The 20,583-nt window shown below is 39.3% G+C and overlaps 1 protein-coding gene across 15 annotated transcripts in view; it reads right to left on the minus strand.

Annotated features, from left to right (window-relative positions):
- Rabgap1 (RAB GTPase activating protein 1) overlaps nucleotides 1–20,583 on the minus strand; it is a 166,582-nt gene that overhangs the window by 16,709 nt on the left and 129,290 nt on the right. For 14 of the 15 annotated variants that reach the window (XM_074051047.1, XM_074051045.1, XM_074051044.1 and 11 more), the window contains 4 exons: nucleotides 20,338–20,379; nucleotides 19,988–20,116; nucleotides 7,389–7,481; nucleotides 6,876–6,986 (listed from right to left, as the gene is read on the minus strand). In XM_074051047.1, coding sequence (XP_073907148.1) covers nucleotides 6,876–6,986; nucleotides 7,389–7,481; nucleotides 19,988–20,116; nucleotides 20,338–20,379 — 375 coding nt within the window. The remainder of the gene's footprint in view (nucleotides 1–6,875; nucleotides 6,987–7,388; nucleotides 7,482–19,987; nucleotides 20,117–20,337; nucleotides 20,380–20,583) is intronic. The other variant, XM_074051051.1, reaches the window with a different exon arrangement.

Raw genomic sequence — 20,583 nt, forward strand, 5'->3', positions numbered from 1 at the left:
GGAACAAAGTTGGGATCTTAAATAGGGAACTAAGAATGGCACATTCAAAAGGCCATTAATTACTGACCCAGGCACACAATTAAAGGGTATCCTAGAGTTGAGGGCTATTCTTGGGGAAAGCTCATCATCTCCTCCACCTCGAACCCAAGAAGTAAATCACAAGGGAAATGAAGACAAAAACACAATTTTTTTTGGTACTGGGATTTGAACTCAGGGCCTCACACCTTGCGAGGCAGGTGCTCTGCCACTTGAGCCACTCGAGCCACTCCTCCAGCCCCAAAAACACAATTATTGAGGACAAAATCCTGTTAAAATTATTTTAGTCAATGGGACCTAGAATTTCTGCCTGGGACTCAGTTGACATCTCTTGCACACTACCATGGGGTACATGCCTGATGCTTCTGTGACTCCTGGTACTTATCATCACTCCATGGGAGATGATGATTAATACTGAGACTAATTCTGAGATGTGCAGAAGAGCCAGGTGATGAACTTGGTCTTCTAACTCAAGAGCCTTCTCTGCCCATCTTGATTCCCCAGTTCATGCAGAAGGAAGGATGGGAAGTGTTTTCCCTGATCTCTCAAAATCCACATAGACAAGCTGGAGTCACCATTATCACCTGACTCTGAGCCAGTATCTATCCTACCTCTTCCACAGTCAGCACTGTGCCAATGTGAAGGTGCAGAGAGGCTACCGGACTGACACAACTGGGGTCTTCTGATGGCATGCCATTTGCAGTCCATTCTGTTTACATAAGCAAATAAGGGGAGAACATCTGGGGATAATAAACACAAATCCAGACTCCTACTTCCAGTCATGAAGGATCAACAGAGTCCAGATTTATCTTCCCACTGTATACAGAAAACTGGAAAAAATATATCAAGCAACTGTTTTCAGACACTGGAAACAATAAATGCAGAACTGTGCTTCTGGGAGAAAAAAAAACCTCAAACGTGCATCATACTATGACTAGGGTTCAAAACAGAACATGAAGACCTCAAAAAGTTAAGGGTCCTTGGGGTAGGTGGGGGTCTGTGGTGGCTGACAGCTGATGGGGAGAGCTCTGGAGAAGAGGGAGACACAGAATACCTTATAAGGCAATGAAAATATAAAATAAGGCAAACGTGCTGTTAAACTAAAGATTGCACAAGGAAAACAAATTCCCTTTGGACAAAACAAAGACACAGATATATTAAAAGTGAAAGGATAGAAAAAGAAGTCCCATGAAAACTGGAGTGGTCATACAATATTACCAGGGACAAACTGGACCATTTCATAATGGTAAAAAAGGTACTTCATGAAGAAGAAGGAATGACAGGAGACAGGTAACTGTATGATCAGATACAGGAACTGTCACACTGCTCCCTTATGAAAATAGTGCTTACATGGAGATTTATAACTAAATACATATTTTAGAAAAGAAGGGTCGAAAATTTATTTCTTTTTAAGAAGCTAGAAAAAGTGCAAATTAACCCAAATAAAGTAGAAGGAAATAATAAAAAGCAGAAATCAGTGAAATAAAACCAACACTAGAAAAAACACCAAAAACTTGTGTTTGAAAAATTTAACTCAACTGATAAACTTCCAATTAGATTGAGGAAGAAAAGGAAAAAGACACGAATTACCCAAAATTTGGAATGGAAGAAGGACATTGATCACTACAGACTCTGTAAACATTAAAAGAAGGAAACACCAACTTGGTATCAATATACTTAACATGTAAGGTGAAAATGGATAAATTACTTGACACAAATTTAAAAACAGGCACATGAAGAATTAGAGAATTTGAAGAGTTCATTATCTAAAAAGAAATTGAATTCACAATTAATTTTCTGCAAAGAAATTTCCAGGCCCATGACTTCACTAGGGAATTAAGGATTTAATCACAGTACAATCCCACAGAGTCCTTGTGAAAATAGGAAACACACTTCCCAGTTTATTCTATGAGACCAGCATTACCTCAATAGCAAAATGAGGGCAAAAGCATTAAAGAAAACTCCAAATATTTCTCTTCAACATAAAAATATTAAACAAAAATTATAATCTTCAATAAAAATAGAAATCTAACTGGAGTTTGCCCTAGGAATTCAAGGTTGGTTTGTATTTTAATTTACTTCACCATTTTAATGAAATTAAGGAGAAACACTCAAAAATGCAGGAAAAGTATCTGAAAAAGTTCCACACCCAATAACGACAAAAACTTAGCAAATTTGAACAGAGAATAACTTTCAGCCTACTTTGTGCAAAAGTGGTTAGCTCTCATCTGGAACAAGGTAAAGCCATCGTCTTCCCCATTCAACACTGTTCTGAAATCCTCCTCAGTACCATGAAGCAAGAAACAAAAGCAGAAAAATGTGAAAGAAAGTAAAACTGTCTTATTCAGAGATATGATTGTGTATGTGGAAAATTCTAAGAAATATACAAAAAAAGCTATTAGAATAATAAAGAGATTTTAGCAAGGTTAAAGGATACAAGGTCACAACACAAAATCAACTGCTTTTAGTGACTAGCAAATAAACAGTTGGAAAATGCAATTAAGAAAACACTACCAGCCGGGTACTTGAAGCTCACGCCTCTAATCCTAGCTAGTCAAGAGGCAGAGATCAGGAGGATTGTGGTTTAAGACCAGCATGGACAAATAGTTCATGAGACCCTGCCCTGAAAATACCCAACACCAAAAAAGGACTGGTGGAGTGGCCCAAATAGTAGATCACCTGCGTGAGGATCTGAGTTTAAACTCCAGTTCCGCCAAAAAAAAAAAAAAAAAAAAATCAAAATATTATCATTTATAATAGATTAAAACAGATCTAAGATTGAAGACTACAAAGCACTGTTGAGCAGAACTGAAAAATGCCATAATAAGGAAAAAAATTGCACATTCATGAATTGGGAGGCTTAGTTACTGCTACATGTCAGTTCTCTCCAGTCTGATCTACAGATTCCATGAAGACCCCACTCAAAAACCCAGGTTTTATTTCTAGAAACTGACAAACTGGTTCTAACATTTATATAGAAATGCAAAGGACTTAAAAATAGCCAAGTGGTTTTTAAAAAGAACAGAACTGGAGGACTCAAATGACCTGATTATATGATTTATTATAAAGCTATAGTAACCTAGACAATGTGGCATAAGGATAGTCACCCACAGATTGATGGAGCAGATAGAAAATCAAGCAGACCAATATATACAGGGTCAACTGATTTTTGATAAAGGGGTTCGAGGTAATTTAATGGATAAAGTTTAGCTGCCTGCTCATGGTCACAGATCTGTTAAGTTATGGATCTTAGCAGGCAGGTTACTGAATTGGTTTCCTTTGCTCTCATGTCATAGTGCCTCAATGCAGAGTTGCAACCATGCCAGAGGAGACTTGGAAATGGTCCTGTTAACCCTGTGCCAGGGACCTTCTCTAGGTTCCCTCTTATCTTTTCAGCACCAGTGTCAGTCCCAGTCATTACCTCATTCCACAGAGGGACCCCCTCTGGGGTCCCCTGCCAGAGGTCACCTAGAGATTAACTTGAAACTGTTCAATAGCTGCTGTGTGAAGAACAGCAAAAGAGTTAACAAATAACAAAAGTAATGTTAAGTCAATTGGGAATACAAAGAGGGTTCTGGAAACATATGTAGTCTAACACTAGAGCTTTTCTGTGGGATGCAAGGAGAGAGCTGAAAGGAATGAAGTTCTTTCAAAACCTTGAGTCTCTTAAGCTGAAACAGGATGAGGGTGCCCTGGCTGACTTTCAGGGATGATTGCAAAGAAACTACAGAGAAGGCTAATGTGGAAGAGGACTTCTCCTCAGCACTGCATACGCTGGAGGGTGCTCCCGAACCCCATTTTGCACGGCCCCCATTCTTCCACTGGCAGTGTGAACAGTGTCAGACCATCTGGGTTTCAGTGTAAGGGCCCTGCCTCTGACTGGCTGCATAACCAATGTAAGGTATTTAATCTCTTTTTTGCCTTAGTTTCCTCAAATCAGTAATATGGGAAATAAAATGAATATCCCTGAATAGCCTGGGAAGTTTTGAGGATTCAGTATGACAGTATATACAAAGCACTTGGAACAGTGACTAGCACTTATAAATGTTGAAGAAATGTTAGCTATGATGTATCAGAATCACCAGTTTTCCTCAACTTCTGCTTGCAATGAGATTAAGACATCAACAGATCCCGGACATTCCAGTTAGATGGGCCTGAGCTAGATTCTTGGCTATGCTTCTTTCTAGGTGCCTTCCCATCTCTGAGTCTCAAGTCTCATAAGTGTTAAAAAAAAAAAAATCAAATCTCAGGACTGTGTGTGGTGGCCAGCCTGTAATACCAGCTGTTTGGGAAGTTGAGACAGGAGGATTACAGTCTGAGGTTGACCTATGTAAAAGTACAGGAACTTATCTGAAAAAATAAAGTAAAAGCAAAAAGGGCTACAGGTGTGGCTCAAGTAGTAGAGTGCTTGCCTATCAAGCTCAAAGTCCTGAGTTCAAATCCCACGCAAAAAAAAAAGCGGGGGGCTCATGCTGCTGTCTTTACAAGGCTGAGTTAAGAATAAGAGATACTAGAATAAAGTGCTTATAACTATGCCTGGCAGCAGAGCATCAATAAAAAGGAGGGCCTATTATTATTTTTCTCCACTTTTGATATCAGGAATGTAGCCTAATTTTTTGACTACTGTGTTAGGATAAGACAACTTGAAAAACGTTTTACAGTGTTAAGGGGAAAGTTTCAATAATGTAAGAGTCCACAACCTACCTGAAGCCAGTGGGTGTCAGTGTTATTACTGGTTCTTCAGACTGGAAACTATCAGCTGAAACGGAACATCCACCTGGGATTTTAGTGTAACATTTAGGACTCATTTTCTTTATTTTCATTCCCTTCCTGCATGATTCACAGCCGTGAGGGCTGTGTGCTATATGCTCTGGCCCTGTTCTAGCAGTCCCTGCTCCATGATCAATGGCCTCCTTCCTCAAACTAGGCAAACATGACTAGACAGTGAGAGAATGCTTGTACAGTGTTTCTACAAAGGAGGAGGAGGCTCAACCCTGACAAGCAGATCATGGTGGAAAGTCAGTGAGATCCCAGGTTGTGGTTATCTAACGCTAATTATCTTGACATACTCTCCTCACAGAAACTGGAAACAGAAGCTTTCTCAGTTACCTGCAGCCACCTAATGCTAACAGAGGGTTGAGTTTTTGTTTTTTCCTAGTGCTTTTAATAAAATACACCAAACCATGTAGATCCTCCTGTACCCTGTGACACAGTCATTATTCTCCCTACCCATATGTTACAGGGTGTGCAAGGTGGGCTTGAAAGTAAGAGTAGGTGGTTGCTCCAAAAATTTATATTCCATTATTCTACTCCTAAAGAAAATTAGTAAGAACCAGTAGATACTGCTTTCTCTGTTTTTCATATGTGAACTACTTTGAGAATCTAATAAAAGTAGGAACGCTCAAAGGAACTATATTACTGTGCAGAATTTTCACATACTTTTGGATGTCAAGGACCTCCTGAAGTTCACGGGCTCTCTGGGGTTTAATATAGATATATGTGTGTCTGTATATTATATGTATATATATGTATATTTTATATATATATACATATATATATATAAATAAAATGTGAGATCTTTGTAAACTCTCAACATCCTGAGCTTACAAGCAGAAAAATAATCCTAGGAACCTACTAGGGAAATCTAAGTTAGGGGATGGAAACTATAGTTCATAGGCCAAATCGAGTGCACCAAAAAGATTATTTTTGTAAATAATCTTTTACTGGAAAACAGCCATATTCACTCATTCACATCTTGTGCTTAAGTGCTTTTATATCAATGGCACAGTTAAGCAGTGGCAGCAGAGATCATAGGCCACAAACCTTAAACATTTACTATCTATTCCTTTACAGGAAGTTTGCCAGCCCTGACCTATGCCATTAATAAGACTGTACTTCCTCTATGGGAAGCCTACAGTATAGAATTGTAGGAAAGCATCATCTCAAAAATTTTAAGATCAGAAGAAACGAAGAAAGAAAAGGAAAAGCAGAACATCTGCTAATAGAAACTGATGAGACTAACATATTGTTCAGGCATTGAGCTGTATTCCATTCTCATGCTTATTTAACATGCTCAAAATATGTAGGAAAACAAAATATCTTCATCTTATTGGTGAGTTCAGGGAATTATAACAATTAAATGCTGCCAATTGTGATGACATAAGAATTACTCAGGGGTGTGGCTCGAGTGGTAGTGCACCTGCCTGTCAAGCCCTGAGTTCAAACTCCAGTACCCCCACTACCCCCTAAAAATGAGTCAAAGCTGTTGGCATTATGATAATCATCATGAAAAGCTTGCCAACTAGTGCTCATTTAGCACTTTTCATGCAGAATCGAGAATCTATCATGTGTTATCTTTTTTCTTTTTCTGTATTTGATAATGACAATTATGCAAGAATTGAAGCCATCCAAAATCTACAGGGATTCATATAATAAAAATGTGCAGGCCAAGCAACCATATTTTCCAGTCATAATATTTCACGTGATATCCTTACATCTGTTTTTCAGAAAAAATAAATAAAAATCAGAGATAGGAAAAAGAAAAAAAAAAAAAAAAGAATTAGCCAAAATGTCTCTCACACAAACATTGCTTGGGAAAGTAGTTCAGGAACTGGGAGCACAATTAGGGAAGAGTGTGGTAAGGAGAGCTGAGCATCTGACCCAACTGGTGGCCCCTGAAGTCAGAAAGGAGGAAGCACTACTGACAAGCAAGCTGTCTCACCAGATGGAAGCTCTGAAGGTAACTAGAAGAGTAAACACTAAATTTCCATGATTTCACTGCTTAAGGATGAGGTCAAGTTCTTCCATGTGCTCTTTCCCTTTGGACCTGTCACACTTACGTTATCCAAGTCCTTTCGCAGTGCGATCTTGCTGGTCACCAGCTCATGAGCTAAGTCATCGTTTTCTTGTTCCAACCTCATGTTAGCTTCTTGTAGGCGCCTATTCTCCCGCTAAAGGGCAAAAAGAAACCAGTTATAAACAGAAAAAAACCAAAATCAGATGGAAATGAAAATTATTCAGGGCTAACTCTCAAAAAAACAAATTTCTGATTCCTGTGGAATTAAAGAGATATGGCTGGTTCTAATGTGTTTCTCAAGGAGTTTATTTGTATCACTACTAAGAAATACCTAACTGATTCAAGTGACCTTGTCATGCAGCTACTTATTAACTGTGAGGAAAGGCCACTGAATTGTAACAAACCAGGCAGCTGGTTTGGAGTATAACAGATCTGATTTCTCATTTGCAAACTCAAACTAACACTTAAGTCTAGAAACAGTAGAAGTGAATTTTAAAAAGGACTCAATAAAGCTAGTTACAGACACAACTGTATGAAGTGAATGCCATAAACAAACCTCAAATCTCTCGATGGGGTCTTCTTGTTGGGCCTGCTGCTCCCTCATGGTGTGATATTCTTTCTCATATTTTTTCAACTTCTTTTGACTAATCTGTAGAATAAGCCACAGTACAAATTAAGAAAAAACACAAAGTGCTTCAGCACCTGCACTGAAGACCAAGACTTCTACTGAGTCTTGAGTTTTGGATCCTATTTGTCTCTAGTAGTAGTAGTAATAATAGTAAGATACCATTTTATTTAGCACAGATTAGCACAGTTGTTAAATGCTTTACACCTGCAACTTTGCAACCTCTTCAAAGTACTGTCCTCTTTCTTTCACACCTTTTCTTACCAATCACTGCAAACCACAGACCTATTTTTCACTTCCACTGCTTTATGGCCCTTCCTTCTCTAATCTCTCTAAATGAGACTTTTACTGACTTTTCTAGAAAAAGGATCCTCTTGAAAGTCAGCAGTGGCTCTTTTACCCCCTATTCCCATGAGTGCTACCTCTCCTCAATAAACTTTAAAAAGCCCTTCACTTTCATACTTTAACACTTGTCTTCTAGGAAATTTTTCCTCCCTTGACTTATTCTCTTGGCTCTCTTCCTGCCTGCTAGGGTTCTTCACTTTACTGGCTGGTCCTTCTTCAATGTTGCTGAACAAGGGTGAACCTTCAAGATGCAACTCTCTTGATTCCTTCTTCTAACTGCTAACCCATTCTCTATGGTAGCCTTTAAATTAATTAAAAAAATATGAGATACAATAAAACAGAAATGTATAATCTAAAGAGTGACAATAAAGCTAGTATTTATTCCTTCTCAAAGGTTCAATGATTAGCATTAAACTGCTGACTTGCCAATCTGCTTGTTGGCCCTTAGGTCCAGGTAATAGGACTTGCAGAGGTAGTCTACTCCAACTAGGTGGAGGTGAGCTGGGCCCATGTTTGCAGCACGTTGGTGTTGGAGTGTCCCATTCCCTGGTGTATTGCTCCCTCCTGTCTGAATTGAATGCCTTGGTGACCCTCTCTCACTGACTAGACTTTCTTATTGGACTGTTTGCAGCTGTGCCTCATTTGGAGCTCTGCTCCTAGAGTTTGTCTGCTGCCCAAGTAGCAGCCAGGAAGACAGCCTGGCTGAAGAAAGGCAGCCATTAAATACTTAGGCCATAAGCTAGAGAGTGACATCTCTAAGGCTAGCTTTTTGTAGTTTCAGGTCAATGTTGGGATAAAATTTAATTCTGTACCTAAGTGATTTACAAACAAAAGCACCTAAATAAAATGTCTCTGTAATCAGTAAAATTATAAATAATCCTATCAGATTGACAGTAGAGGAACAGAAAATAAATGAGGCTTGTGGGTAGTAAACTCTTCCTCCCAGTGCTCTTTGCAGTTGAGTAAAGGAGAAAGGAGGGCAGTGGATATGAGGCTTCCACTTTTTTTTTTAAAAGAACTGACACCAAATCTTATTAAACATTTTCACAAATCTTCAGGATATTTCAATTCTCAGTCTTAAGTGGGGGTTAGGAATAATTAACATTTCCCCCAGAAATATATGTTTCAAAAGGCCAACTACCCAGTAATTTTTGACATTTTATTAACCCTGATTAAAACTGCCTTATTCTCACTGAAAAATTGTTAACTTTCAATAGTTTGTGTCTGATGCATACTTGATAAATGTAGACTTTACATATACCATCTCATTTGGTTCCTATATTTTGGTGGTAACGTAGTTATTTCTTTTTGCTTTTCCCATGTTTTAAGTTTCTGCATTGATCACAAATTATCTTTACAATTAGAAATGCAATTTAAAAATAATTCTCTTACTATGGGCTAAGACAGCTCTCCCTGTTCTCTAGATGATGGTCTTGCCTTAATCAGTACCCAGAGGTCACCTCTCAGGACTAGAAATGCAAAGTGCTCTGGTTTTACCTGGAGCTTGCTATTTCAGACTTCTTACTTCTCCATCAGCTCAGTCTCTTTCCATCCTTTAGACTCGTTTGTTCTCTTTCCCCTTCAAATGCCTTAATCCCCACTCCCACCACAAACACAACATAAATAGCACCACCACTGGCTCATAGATGATGCCGACTTTTAGAGTGTGGGTGGTTTGCATACAAGAGTCAGTTAGTTCCAGAACTTGGAATACATGCCAGCGGCAGCAGTAACAGTAGTAGTTCAAGTCAGATCAGGTCTTTCTTTATATATTCTTATAGCATCAAGTCAATTCACCCATGGCACCTATCCAAGTCCACAGTTAACTTAGATTTTTAATTCACTGTCAGTTCCCACTAGAAACAGGCTACTTCCGTTTTGCTTCCTACTAAACCTCCAGTGCCTAACTCAATGCTTGGAATATGGTTGGGACTCAACAGTCAAATGCTGAATGAATCAAAGCTGAAGGCCTTCCGTTAACTTAATAAGGATGCAATAAGGACATTTAAGTACCCAATGGCTAAGTACTACTAGGTACAGTGTTCTTGGTAAGGTATTAGGGATACAAAAACATATCTAGATGCCAATATGCAAACTCTGTGAAAGCAAGAACTCTATTTGTTGTGAAATTCTTGATGCCTGTCACACAGTAAGCATGGAAATACTTAATGAACAGAGAGAGACATACATAGTCTCCACTCTTAAATGTCTAAGACTCATTTTGTCTTACTTATATAAATAACATTTTAATTGAATTCAGGAAGCAGGAAAAGCTATGAATTCAGCCTCAGAGCTCTGAATCACACCCTGTAGGTTTTGGAAATCACAGCTTCATCCAAAGAGGTACTTTTGCACTCAAAAAGATTACATTGGAAATTCAATCCTTGTTCTGTTTAGATGTACTTTCAGCAGCAAGGAGCCCTGTCAAACTCCTGGGATAAGACTGGGTTTGTTATTTAGGTAAACCAACTTTATACTCCACTGCAATTAGTACAGTGGCTCTTAATACTGTTACGGACAGATCCACTTTGAAAGTCTCCTAAGCGCATGGCTCCCCCCCTTTATGAGCACCGAAGTCACCGTCCCCTTCCCCCATAATAAAACACTCTACATAACATTTCAGAGTGCTCATGAATGCCCTGAGCCTACTCATGGTCCTAGGTTAAGAAACCTTGAATTAGGGAAAAGGTGGAAATTTGTTACTTGCTAGTGGGAATATTTTCATAGAAGCACTAATTCAGTTCAAAACACCTCTCCTTGGTGACTCACTGGTCATTAATCTGTCATGGAAATTGGATAATGTACTCTCTTAAAATATATGCCATGTGCCCTGGAGAAGCTGGTGATCAGCCTCTGGAGAAGACAGTGATATTAAGGCCCACACAGACAAAAAGTGAGTGGCTGCTGACCTGGGCGGGAGTGAGATAATATAGCCTGCTCACTGCAAGCTCAGGATTTGGGGGTAGACAGACCTTGGCTCCTTTCCTGGTTCTGCAAGTAAGTTAATATGTGGCCAAGGCAAGCTGTCTCATCTAAGTCTCAGCTTCACCACCTGTGAAAATTCTAATAGTCCTTGCAAGATTGGTTGTTATAAGGCTCAAAGGATGAAAAAAAATGTACATAGAGTACTCAGAAAACTGCCTAGCCTACAGTGAGATCTTTTCAATAAACCATAGTAGTGATTACTTGCTCATGTAATTATTATTATTACCTGGCACTCTGACCTTAATTAAGAAACAGAGCAATCCTCTGAACATGTACTGCATTGAGCCACTTAAATAAAGTCCGTATGACACAGAAATGTCAAGATTCTAAAGGCTGTTCTTTAGAAGAGGAGCTGGTTACCAGGCTTAGCTTAAGAATGCATTGGAAAGGTTAGAACCTCTTCTGGGCTGGAGTCACAGGGAGTACAGTGGAAGCATCACACTGAATGTTAGTAATTGTATGGCCAGATTGAAGCATGTTGTGTGGGTTGAATGGGCAGATGTTGGGAAAGAAGAGGTACATTAAGGATACCCAGACTCTAAAATCTGGTAGGATTAACAGAAGCTAAGTAAAGAAGTCTGACATATCCAGCTTCCTGTTTAAGAATGCTTGGGGCAGGAACTCTGCTTTTCATTTAAAAGGCAATGACAGCACAGGAATACAAATCTGCAAAATAACCAGGACTGGAGGAGTAGCTCAGGTGTAGAGCACCTGTCTAGCAAGTGTGAAGTTCTGAGTTCAAACCCCAGTACCACCTCCAAATCTAAAAAAACAAAAACAAAACCCTGTAATTGTTGACTTGAACTGACTTTAGGAAAGCATTCTGGATACCTGAGCAGAGGAGGTTAAAACAGGGTAGGTAAACACTGGGGTTTGAGGGATTTGGGCAGCAGCTATTTTTAAAGGCATCATCTTATTTCTGAGTATAGCCCTGCTATGCTAACTTACTCTGGGTCAGTTAGCAGACACACAGCCAGGATAAGGGCTTGTACTCTTAACCACCTGAAATATCTATTTAATTTTTAAGCCTTTTTTGTTCTAATAGTTCAAACTCAAACTCCTTTAAAAGAAGAAAATTAGTATCTGAGGCCCCAACAGTTAAGGGCCAAGGGAGATTAGCTTGTTACAAAAAGAAAGCAGGACCACTGCTACCCTTTCAACAACTGTCAGTATCTGGAATTCATTACAGAGAAAGGGACACCTGGCATTCAGAAAAGTTTCCTCAGAAAATTCAGTTCTAAAAGGTAGGAATAAACAAGGAAATAAAACTATAAGTCTGGTCTAGTTATAAGGACTAATTCTACAGTATGTGAAGAATGTTTCAACTCTGACGTAGAGACTGAATTACTCATCATCACCTGACAAACATCATCAAAAAGGATCCAATATACAAGGAATTATTGTATCTTTCATATGATCCTTCATTTACAGCAAAGCACAATGACTAAAGCATTGATTTTAGAGCCTGAATCACCTGGGATCTAACCACATCACTTCCTAACACTCTTCGAGAATTTACTTTATAGACATTATATTGGCAGTGGAAATAATTTTTCTATTTCACAATGGGAGAAATTCAATGGGTAGTTAAGTGAGTCTTGACATATATGAAATTTTACATTAAGTAGACAAAGTCTAACTCCTTGAGAAATAAAATACTTCACTCTCATAATTATCTGATTTTAAGGAAAAAGAGGGAGAAGGAGAGAACTAAGAGAAGTAAAAGGCACAAGAAAAGACAGAAGTAGAGAGAGGCAGTTAGGATAAGCACAGAGAAAGATACACAGAGAAGGAAGACTCATAAACATTGATTATGTAGACCGTTTGAGCAACACACCATCTTGTGGTCATTTCAGATACTGCCATGCCAAATTTAACTCATACTGTACTTCTGCAATAAGATGTAATAAAATGGAGTGGAAAACATTGGAAATGCAGAGTCAGAAGGCCTGCAACCTACTAGGGTTCCTGTCATTGTCCCACCAGTACTACTAGGTAAGTCATTTGACTTCCACAAGCCTCAGTTTCTATACTTGGTATATGCCTTACCACACAGGGTACTATGACACTTATACAAATACTAGAAATTAGGTTTCTGCAGTATAGTGGTTATCATGTTTGCTTTGTACACAAATATCAGAAATTAAAACAGTAGCATAATGCTAAAACACAAACAATGACAACACAAGTAACTATTTCTTAGATATGTTTTCTAGGCATGTTTTTTCTAATCTAGACTATGAAAATAAAGGATTTATATATTATTAAAGTACTACAAGCTAATGAAAATCCAAAGGTAAAACCTCTAGCTAGAAGATTTACATTTTTAATACTGGGATTTGAATTCAGGGCTTCATGATTGTGAAAGTACTCTTATCACTTGAGTCATGCCCCCAGTCCTTTTTGCTCTGGTTGTTTTGGAGATACAATTTCCCTTTTTGCCCAGGCTAGCTGGGACTGAGATCCTCATATTTTACACTTCTTGCAGTATATAAGATGACAGGTGTGCCGAGATTTTTTTTTTTCTGTTGAGATGGGGTCTCGCAAATGTTTTGGCCAGAATGGCCTTGAACCTCGATTCTCACAATCTCAGCTTCTCAAGTACGGTAGCTATTTTTAAGCCTTGCCTAAATTTTTTTTACACATTTCGTAGAAATTTGACAGCATGTTTATGCATTTATTCACTCAATCAGTATTTATATGCCAGATCCTATTCTTGGTGTTAAGGATTCAGTAGTAAACAAGAGCTAAAGTTTCATCTGCTGCTGAGCCTTCACTTGTGGAGAAAAATCAGGCAGATGATTAAGGGCATAAAGGCTAGAGGAAGCTGTAATTACAGAAGACCTCTGGTAATGGATGAGGTGGAGCCACGCAGACAACTAGGAAAAGAACGTTATAAGCAAAAAGACCAGCCAGTGCAAAGGCCTGAGGAGTGAACATGGAGAAAAGTCAGGGAGGGGGCAAATGTGGAAACAGGAAATGATGGTGAGTCAGGATGTTAGTGAAGAAGGAGGTGGTCAGAGTTAGGATACACTTTAAAGACAGCCTTGGATGTATAGTGTGAAGATGCAGAGTATGAAAAAGAGGAGGTAGGGGTGATGGAAAGGTTCTGATCTGAACAATCTGGTGCCGATAACTGAGATGGGGACACTGAGAAAGAAGCAGGTTTTGAAGGCAAAGAAATAATGAGCTAAAAAGAGGCCTCCTCATTGTGTGTGCTGAACCACACACACAAGAGTGGTAAGACGGAAGAATGACTAAAAGTCTCAGAACTCCATTGGCTCTGTGCAAACCCATTCTCCTTTTTTTTTTCTTTTTTGGTATTATGATATTCATTTTATTTATTTATTTATTTTATTGTTTTATTATTCATATGTGCATACAAGGCTTGGGTCATTTCTCCCCCCTGCCCCCACCCCCTCCCTTACCACCCACTCCGCCCCCTCCTTCTCCCCCCCACCCCCTCAATACCCGGCAGAAACTATTTTGCCCTTATCTCTAATTTTGTTGAAGAGAGAGTATAAGCAATAATAGGAAGGAACAAGTGTTTTTGCTGGTTGAGATAAGGATAGCCATACAGGGAATTGACTCACATTAATTTCCTGTGTGTGTGTGTTACCTTCTAGGTTAATTCTTTTTGATCTAACCTTTTCTCTAGTTCCTGGTCCCCTTTTCCTATTGGCCTCAGTTGCTTTTAAGGTATGTGCTTTACCCATTCTCCTTGAACATATGTGGTGAACACATATAAGACTATTCTTGTATTGATGGATTGTATTGTGTTAAAGTATGAAAAACTGTTGAATTAAGAAGTATTAGCTAGTGTGTGTTAGGACTTAGAAGGAAGCCAGAATGTGACAGGTTGATATGCTAATAAGCCAACCCTAAGGTGGCAGCTGATATACTAATAAGCCAACCTTAAGGTGACAGTGTGGATAACAGAAGTGGTGAGGTCACCACAGGGTATATAAACTCAGGCCAGAACCCAAAGCATTGCTCGCCTCCTTGCCTATCGGAGGCCACGCTGTCAGGAGTGCCCCTGAGACCCTGACAAAGAGGCAGCCGCCGCCTGTGAGCGTGCCCCTTCGACGATCATTGGGTGCCGCAGGTGAACCATGAACTGGACCTGCAGTGAAGGCAGCTGTGAGGATCCCCTGGCGCGCAGCTATGCTGAGAAGCCGTCGCAGGTGAGTGAGACTTGGGGGAAGGTCTGAGTAACTCCTGGCTGGCTAGGGTAGCAGAGACAGGCATTAGGATCCATAGGAATGTGCCGTGTGAATTAGTTTGAATAAAAACCCTGTTCTCTGAAATAAGAGTCTCCTGAGTACTGTCTCTCTGTACTCAATTGAACCAATAAGTGCTCACGACAATTGGCGTAGTCGGCAGGATTTGGTGAAGGGGATCATGATTATGACTTTTTGGCTTTTTATAAACCTAGCACAAGAAAGGGAGATCCGGAAACAAATCTTGGCCTGGGAACTGATTGAGGCACTGGAGGCACGTGAGCAAAGGAACAAGGAAGGGTGCAGAGAGCAGAAACCTTGACCAATCACCTGTACAAAGCCAACCCAGCCCTGGTTGGGGAAGAGCCAGGTAACTCAGGTGTGTCCTTCTCTCCTGCGTACCTAGGCCTACCACCCATACGAAGCCAACCCAGCCTCGGTTGGGGAAGAGTGGGTAACTTGGGTGAAGGCCATCCCTTGCTCCTGAGCGAAGGGAGCCCCCAACGCTGAGATTCTCTCGGAGGGATTTTAGAACTCACCCCCGATGAAAAACGCCAAGTGGCTATGAGACAGTGGATAGCTAAAAGATTGTATAGAATTGGAGACTTGCTATTAGACAAACGAATTCGGGAACTAAGCATGGCCGGATGCACTCGCTGGTACCTAAGGAAGGTGCTCATTAAGAGAATATTTACCCTAGCCACCTGGTGGGAACCTGAAGCCTAGGTCATGGCAACTGCCAGGAGTAAAGTATGGGAGAAGCTGAAAAGGAAATGGGGTAAAAATAAGACCAGAGTGGAGAAAGAGCCAGGGTCCCCTTGGAAGGAGACAGAAATGCTAACACAGGAAAAATTTAACGATTATCCTAAGGGAACAGATATAACTATTCCTCTAGCAGACCCATACATTGTAAACCCCATAGTGCAAAGGGCCCAAAAGGAAGAGATAACAGCAATACTGTGCAAAATAATAGATGACATAGATATTGATCAAAGAAGGGGAAAACAACTGGTCAATAAGGTCCTAGGCAAAAATAACCCCTTCATTGAGGCACGCTCAGCAACAACTCAAAAGTGACTTACATACCTGTAAAAGGGCATGAGGAGTCAGGAGAGGAGACCACGGTAATAGAAAAGAGATCTCTGACAAGAACTGAATTGCAACAATATAGAACAGAATTTGCCCAGAGAGGACAGAAAGATGTAACCTACGTAGAAAGAATATGGTCTAATGGAGCCAAAACAGTAGAAATATTGGCAGCTGAAATGAGACAGCTGGCAGGTATGATAGAAAACCCCCACATACACGAGGGACTACTGATGGCTCTGGAAGCGTGCCCAGAGGCCACCAGGACCTTGTTTGCCTGGATAACAGAGGCGTGGAGGAATACAGTACCAGATATGGATATGTCCTCAGTAGAGGCAGAGGCAGTTCAGTGGAGGAATTTAGATGAGGCCATAAAACTGGTAAGGAAGGTAGGGATTTTATAAAAAGTTTATCACCCCGAAACTAAGACACCATTGGGGGCACCAGTCTCGAGAGACATGAAGAAGAAAATTATAAATGGAGCTCCAGCACATTTAAAAATGACCCTAACAATAGCCTTAGTGCAGGCAGAAACTTTACAGGACATCACAGACTTTATTAAGGAAGTGAGAAACTTAGAAAAATGCAAGGTACTGTCCTTACCGGTAGAAAAGAGAAGCTAAATGGCCACCAAAACAGCTTACCACCTTTATAACTGAAGTACCAACGTGCTTCAGGTGTGGTAGGCCTAGAAGGGAATGTTGCTGCAGACAGAGACAGAATTTCCCAACCAGACCCCAACCACAGGGTACATACAGACCCCCGTTTCCAAAAAATGGGGGAAGCCCCTACAGGGGCCAAATACAACAAAGAAGGCCAGGATGGAACAGATGGGGACAAGTGATGAGGGATATCAGACCTTTTGGGGACCCAAACATGAGCAGAGGCCCAAGGCTGGAAACACACTCATGGGGTCCAAGGTTATTGGGCCAGCCACCACAGAAACCACAGACGTCACATCCAACTACCAGTGCTTGTCAATGGACAGACACACTTCCTAACATTTTTAATTGATACAGGAAGTGAGGTCACAATTATTACATCAGTGCCTTGCCCCAAACAACAGGATCCTATACAGATACAGGGAGTAAATGCTGTAAATATTGCTTATAGATGCCCAGTAAGAATACTAGTGTATGATAGAGAGCCTACAGAAATAAATGCAGTTTTTATGTCTGCACCAACAGATTTGCTAGGAATGGATGTTATTCCACAAATATTTGGTGCATGGCTACCTTTAAAGAAAAATAAAATGTTACAAATAAATCTGGCAGAGGTAAAAGTAGAGCCAATACTACTGCCAGAAATACAACCTTCCTTTACTAAATAATATCCATTGAAGGGAGGACATGATGAAGTGATAGCATGCATAAACACCCTGATAAATGAAGGAGTCACTGAAAGGACACAGTCCTTTAATTTTAACAGCCCAGTCTGACCAGTTAAGAAACCAAATGGCACCTATAGATTCACTGTGGCCTTCAGGAAAATTAATGAGCTTTCACCTGCAATGCCTGGTAATTTACCAGATGTACAAGACTTATTTTATAGAATACAGAAGGTAGCATATACATGGTTTGCATCAGTGGACTTATCTGATGTGATCTTTGCCTTACCATTGCACCCTAAATCTAGAGAGATGACCACTTTTACCTGGAATAATACACAATATCAATTTAAAAGATTGCCACAGGGATGTAAGAACAGCCCCATCATAGCACATGTGATACTACAGTGGTCACTAGACAAATTAAAGATCCCAGATGAATGCTTAGTACTGTCATATGTAGATGATATAATTATAGCTGGAAAGAGCAAAGAAAAGGTATCAAAATTACTAGAGGAGACAGTGGAGATATTATTGTGGAAAGTGTCTGATAACTGCTTGAAAACCTACAGAAGAAATAGTTATAGCAATTAGTTTTTGAACCCTTTCTAGTTTCCAGGTGCTATGTTAAGCAATGTACATATGATATTGTAGCTAATTCTAAAATATACAAGTCCTTAACTATAGTACCTGGCATACAGCAAACTATTATTAAATGTTAGCCATGATACTTGAGAAGTGTGTAATATTTTAATTTGAATGGAAACTTTAAGGATTAATTTCTAGTTCTTTTTCCTTTTGTTTTCAAATTCCCCATTTTATATTTCTATTGTTTCTCAGGTAAATAGCTTTGTATTCTTCCTTTTACAGGGCAGAAAGCCATTCCAAAGTCTTAGCTAAATGCAGAGGTCTCAGTTTCAGCTGCCCCCTGAAGGTCCCACATCATGTCTACTATGTATGTTGTGTGTGTGCATTAGAACCCTAATAACTAAACGTGCTTCTGCATTCCCCTGGGATGCACGGGGATCCGTTATGAGCTACTTTTGAGTACCAGCTTTGAGCTACTTTCTTTCAGACACTTGCAGATCTTCATTTCAAGTTCATCTGGGTACTGGAACATTCTTGGGTTATACTTTATTTAGCCTGTGTGTTATAAGAAGGCTAGTCTGAGTTAGCTCAGTTTGATATTTAAATAGAATTCCAATATTACTTTACAGATGAGGGTATGGAGCTATAAACAGGTGAGGAAACTCTGAATTGAGACAAGGCCATGTCCCCGTTTTATTTTGTAGACAGAAATTTATCACCACTACATTTCTCTTGACATACTGATCCTACTTCTACTCTCGGGAGCCATATAAAGTGAACATAACAATCTCTTATGTACCCTATATGAATCTAAACATAATGATTTATTCTGCCCTCTCCTCTTGCTTCTACCCCAAAATTCAAAACCAAACACTTTCAATTATCTTCCTCTACTTTTATTCCAACATGAACAGTGAGTTAATATATCTTTTTACCTTAAAACAATTGTAAAAGTCATAAATGCCATACAAAGTGATAAAACTATTACTTTTAGGGAATTTCTGATCATACAACAAATGTTGGAAGTTAAGGAAAGCATAGTAGAAATCACGAAAGCTAAGTTCTGTCAGTAACTAGCAGCATGCTTAAGGGGGCTACAGCTTCTTTGTGTTTTTATTTGTCTTAAAATCAGGATAATACTTTTCCTACAGTTCAGGGGTAGGGATTATGAGATTTAAGATATAGTCACAGGATATAATATATAGTCATCCCTTGGTATCCATAAGGAACTGGTTCCAAAACCCCCATCAGATACCAAAATCAGATGAAGCTCAAGTTTTTCAATAAAATGTATTTGCATATAACGTGAACATATTTTAAATTACCTCTAGATTACAAATAATACCCAATACAATGCAAGTGCTATGTAAATAGTTATTAAACTGTATTGTTTAAGGAATAATAACAAAAAAAAGTTTATATATGTTCAGCACAGATGCATTTTTTTTTCCCAATTATCTTCAATCCCAGGTTGGTTGAATCCACAGATACAAAGGGCTTACTGTATATGAAACTATTGTGGAAAGAAAAAATAAGAGTAATATAAAAGAAAACATAATTATTATTGTAGGTTGTGCATTCCTAATCTGAAAATCCTGAGTTCCTAAATGCTGTAAACTCTGAAACTTATGAAGTGCAGACATGTCACACCTGACCTCATAATGTGCCACAGCCAAAACATAGGCACACTAAAAAAACTGTAGAAAATGACCTTTGGGCTGTGTGTATAAGGTGTATATTAAATATAAATGAATGTGGGCCTTAAGCTTGGGCTCCACCCCAAAGATACCTCATTATATAATATGCAAACATACCAAAATGAAATAAAGTGAAATCCTGAACACTTCTGGATGCAAACAGTTGGGACAGGGGCTACTCAATCTATATTATCACTTGCAATATTATTAGTGCTAATGGCTTACTGAGAAATGTGAGCTATTAACTGAAAAAAATCTTAAATAATGCAAAAATTATTTTACCTTCATGTTACAAGCTAATTCCATTAGTTTTTTTGCATTTTCTTCTGAGCGGTATCTTTTAGGAAGCTGAACCCTGAAGAACTTCAAGGCACCTTCAAAGTCCGTCAATAGAAGGTCATCCCTGGAAGTCTTGAAGAAATTAAGAAAGTACTACTACATATAGAAAACAGGTTGGCTATGAAGATGCATAAGAAGTATTTTATAATCCCAGCACTTTTAAAAACTCCCAGAAGACACTTCGCAGTCTTTGCAGAGTCTCCTGCATGTATTCCCTGTTAGGGAAAACATTAGAGCACTGTGAAAGCTTAGAATGAAACTAAAACTAACTTAGCTCATGAAGGGACATGTACCTTTAGTAATCCAAGGGCGACATTAAAAATACCACTTATTCCCTGAAAGAGAAAACACAAAAAGAACATTTTCAGTGTTTATATCTGGACCCTACTGTTATTTGCCTTCAGAATGCCGCACATTTTAGACAAATTTGTGAAACCTTAAGTGAGAAAACAGATTGTGTTGGAACTATCTTGGAAAATAAAAGTTTTAAGTCCATCACTGAAAGGTCACTTCAAGTAGATTCAGTCTCAGGTTTCATG

Source organism: Castor canadensis, chromosome 13, assembly GCF_047511655.1.
Source record: "Castor canadensis chromosome 13, mCasCan1.hap1v2, whole genome shotgun sequence".
Lineage (NCBI taxonomy): Eukaryota > Metazoa > Chordata > Mammalia > Rodentia > Castoridae > Castor > Castor canadensis.